This window comes from Melampsora larici-populina, assembly GCF_000204055.1.
Source record: "Melampsora larici-populina 98AG31 unplaced genomic scaffold MELLAscaffold_35, whole genome shotgun sequence".
NCBI lineage: Eukaryota > Fungi > Basidiomycota > Pucciniomycetes > Pucciniales > Melampsoraceae > Melampsora > Melampsora laricis-populina.
The window spans coordinates 13,646-15,891 of record NW_006768799.1 but is presented as its reverse complement, the minus strand read 5'-3'; the positions used below and the strand labels follow the sequence as shown (position 1 = coordinate 15,891).

General features: G+C 42.3%; 1 protein-coding gene across 1 annotated transcript; it reads right to left on the bottom strand.

Annotated features, from left to right (window-relative positions):
* Positions 1 to 434: 434 nt before the first annotated feature.
* MELLADRAFT_90088 (uncharacterized protein) lies at positions 435 to 1,731 on the bottom strand (the record flags this gene model as incomplete). The annotated part of the gene is made up of 4 exons (XM_007413112.1): positions 435 to 623; positions 693 to 1,060; positions 1,118 to 1,197; positions 1,259 to 1,731. The coding sequence occupies 4 exons, from the start codon at positions 1,729 to 1,731 to the stop codon at positions 435 to 437; spliced, it is 1,110 nt and encodes a 369-aa protein (XP_007413174.1).
* Between the last annotated feature and the right edge of the window lie 515 nt (positions 1,732 to 2,246).

Genomic DNA, 2,246 nt, shown 5'->3' with positions numbered 1-2,246 from the left:
ACGTGGTTGATTGGTGGTTTGAGATTCAGATGGAGAGAGTTTGGCCTTGAACGTCCCTCAAGAAATATAAACTTACCCTCATTCAAATCTTTGAGCCAGTGACGACGAGCCTTGGCATTCATGGCTGTGAAGCCTAAAATTGAATTCTTTGATTGAACATGGCAGAATTGGCGGCACGTTCAACCTTCAGTTTCCGATCTTTGAGGCAAGCAATTGGATTGGCTGTGCAAGGGAAAGGCTTATATTCGACTGTTCCAACCAGATTTACTAGGAAACATGGGTGTTTGAGTGAGATTCTGACTGGAATCGAAACATTAGAGGAAATTCAACTTACATACAAGCTCATTTAGCTTCCCACCCAGTTCCTTCTTATCAATGTCGGATTGGTTGGTTGATGCCTGCTTTGCAGGTAGTCCATTCTTAGCAGAAACAGCTTAGATATCTTCGAATAGCGATCCATGTTGACAATAAAGTTGAAAAACCCGCGGCAATTGTGCCTTTTCACCAACCCACCGAACAATATCCTCATTGCTACTATGTTCTCGGCACCATCCTTCCCCTCCATTGTTACTACATGCAATGATATAGTAATCCATTCCTAACTGTTGACGATCACGTTCAAGCTATCATCAAAGTGAAAGAGCGTCAGATGTATTCAATTATGAACTGAACAAATATATGAGAAGACATACTTGTTGCGCTATCTTCTTAAAACTCAGGAGAGAACGTTTTTCCTCCTTGGCAGCAGAAGACGCAGATTTATTAAGCTCCCAATCCCTGTCCACTTTCTTCGTATTCACTAGTTTGTTGTAGATAGGCCGGTATCGAAGCTCATCTGCTTCACTGAGTTTGGGGACTTCAGGAATAAGAACGGCAGCATCGCTAGAGTCGTCGTCTGAGAAAGTGATGGCTGAATAATCAGGATAACCACCGAGAGCAAAGAACATCGGTGATTTGAACACGGCAAGTTCGTCTAAAGTGAGCGCGTCATAAGCACGTTTGTTGGCTTTATTGCGAGCTGCCAGAATGGCTGCTGAATTTGGGTCTCCTTGAGTTGGCACTGAAACATGAGACGATTAGACTTTTAGACAAGATTAGTGTAATTAAAGATACGTACTTGGTAGCTTGTTGGCATCCTTAGCAAAACTCAGCCACTTATGCCAAGGATTATCGGCATGTGTCGCACCAATAAGTCCCCTGAAGAGTAGTTTCTGTTAGTAAAGTTATAAATCTTGATGAACAAATAAAAAAAACTTACAAAGAACGTTTCAAAGTGAGGATGTTGATATGAGAAACCATCGCAATCATGTGAAGGGATATTTCTAAACGTTCGAGAACCGCCTTACCTTCAGCAATAACAGCTTCACTGATCTGGTGGTTGGACGATTTCTGACGATTGAGTTGGTCTGCAATGCGTCCGAGAGGCCAGTGTTTTATTACTTGGTGATAGTTTCGCAAATTGATCTCATGGACATCTAGATCTAATTCTGGTTCATCAGTAGGCGCAGATAGCGGTGGTTGGATTTGATTCGATCGAACTTGTGGTTGCTGAGAAGCTGCCGGTGTGGGTAAAAGATTCATATCTGTGTTGGCGGAAGCTGAAGAAGCATGTTGGTGTTGAGAAGTTGTGACAGCCGGTTGACGACGTGAGCGTTTAGCTGCAGGTAATGCTGAATTACCATCCGCGATGGCAGCGTTAGAACGTGTGGTTCGGCGAGTACTAGAAGGCATCGTGATCACTGATAAGAGATGGGTTATGCTGGGGATTTTTCGATTAGATGGATAAAATGTAGGGAATCAGACGGTCAGACCCCAATGAATTTCGTGTTTTGAAAAACACCATATGTACATCACACAACATGTGTAGAAATCAACTCCGCGCGGCCGGACCAGGTCTTTGTTTTGTTTTTCTGACGCTGGCACTGCAAAAAGGACCATATCTTATCACTTGTTATCATATCCCTCCTTTACCATATCACTCCTTTGACATGGTTTGATTTCCTTGTGAAATCAAATAACCCTTGCACTCGATATCCACGTCTTCGCGTGTCCTGTGCAAGGTTTTTACCTCAAAGTATGGATATATTCACTTGCATCTACCATTATTCCATAAGTAAATCTTAAGTAGGTTCTATCAATGTTACAATCTTATGATCTAATTTGGCCTCTTGTCCTATAATCAGTGTAGATGGACTGTAAAGTGCGGGGAAATGCTTTTTTAAGAACAAAAAGGAAAGAAGGGTATG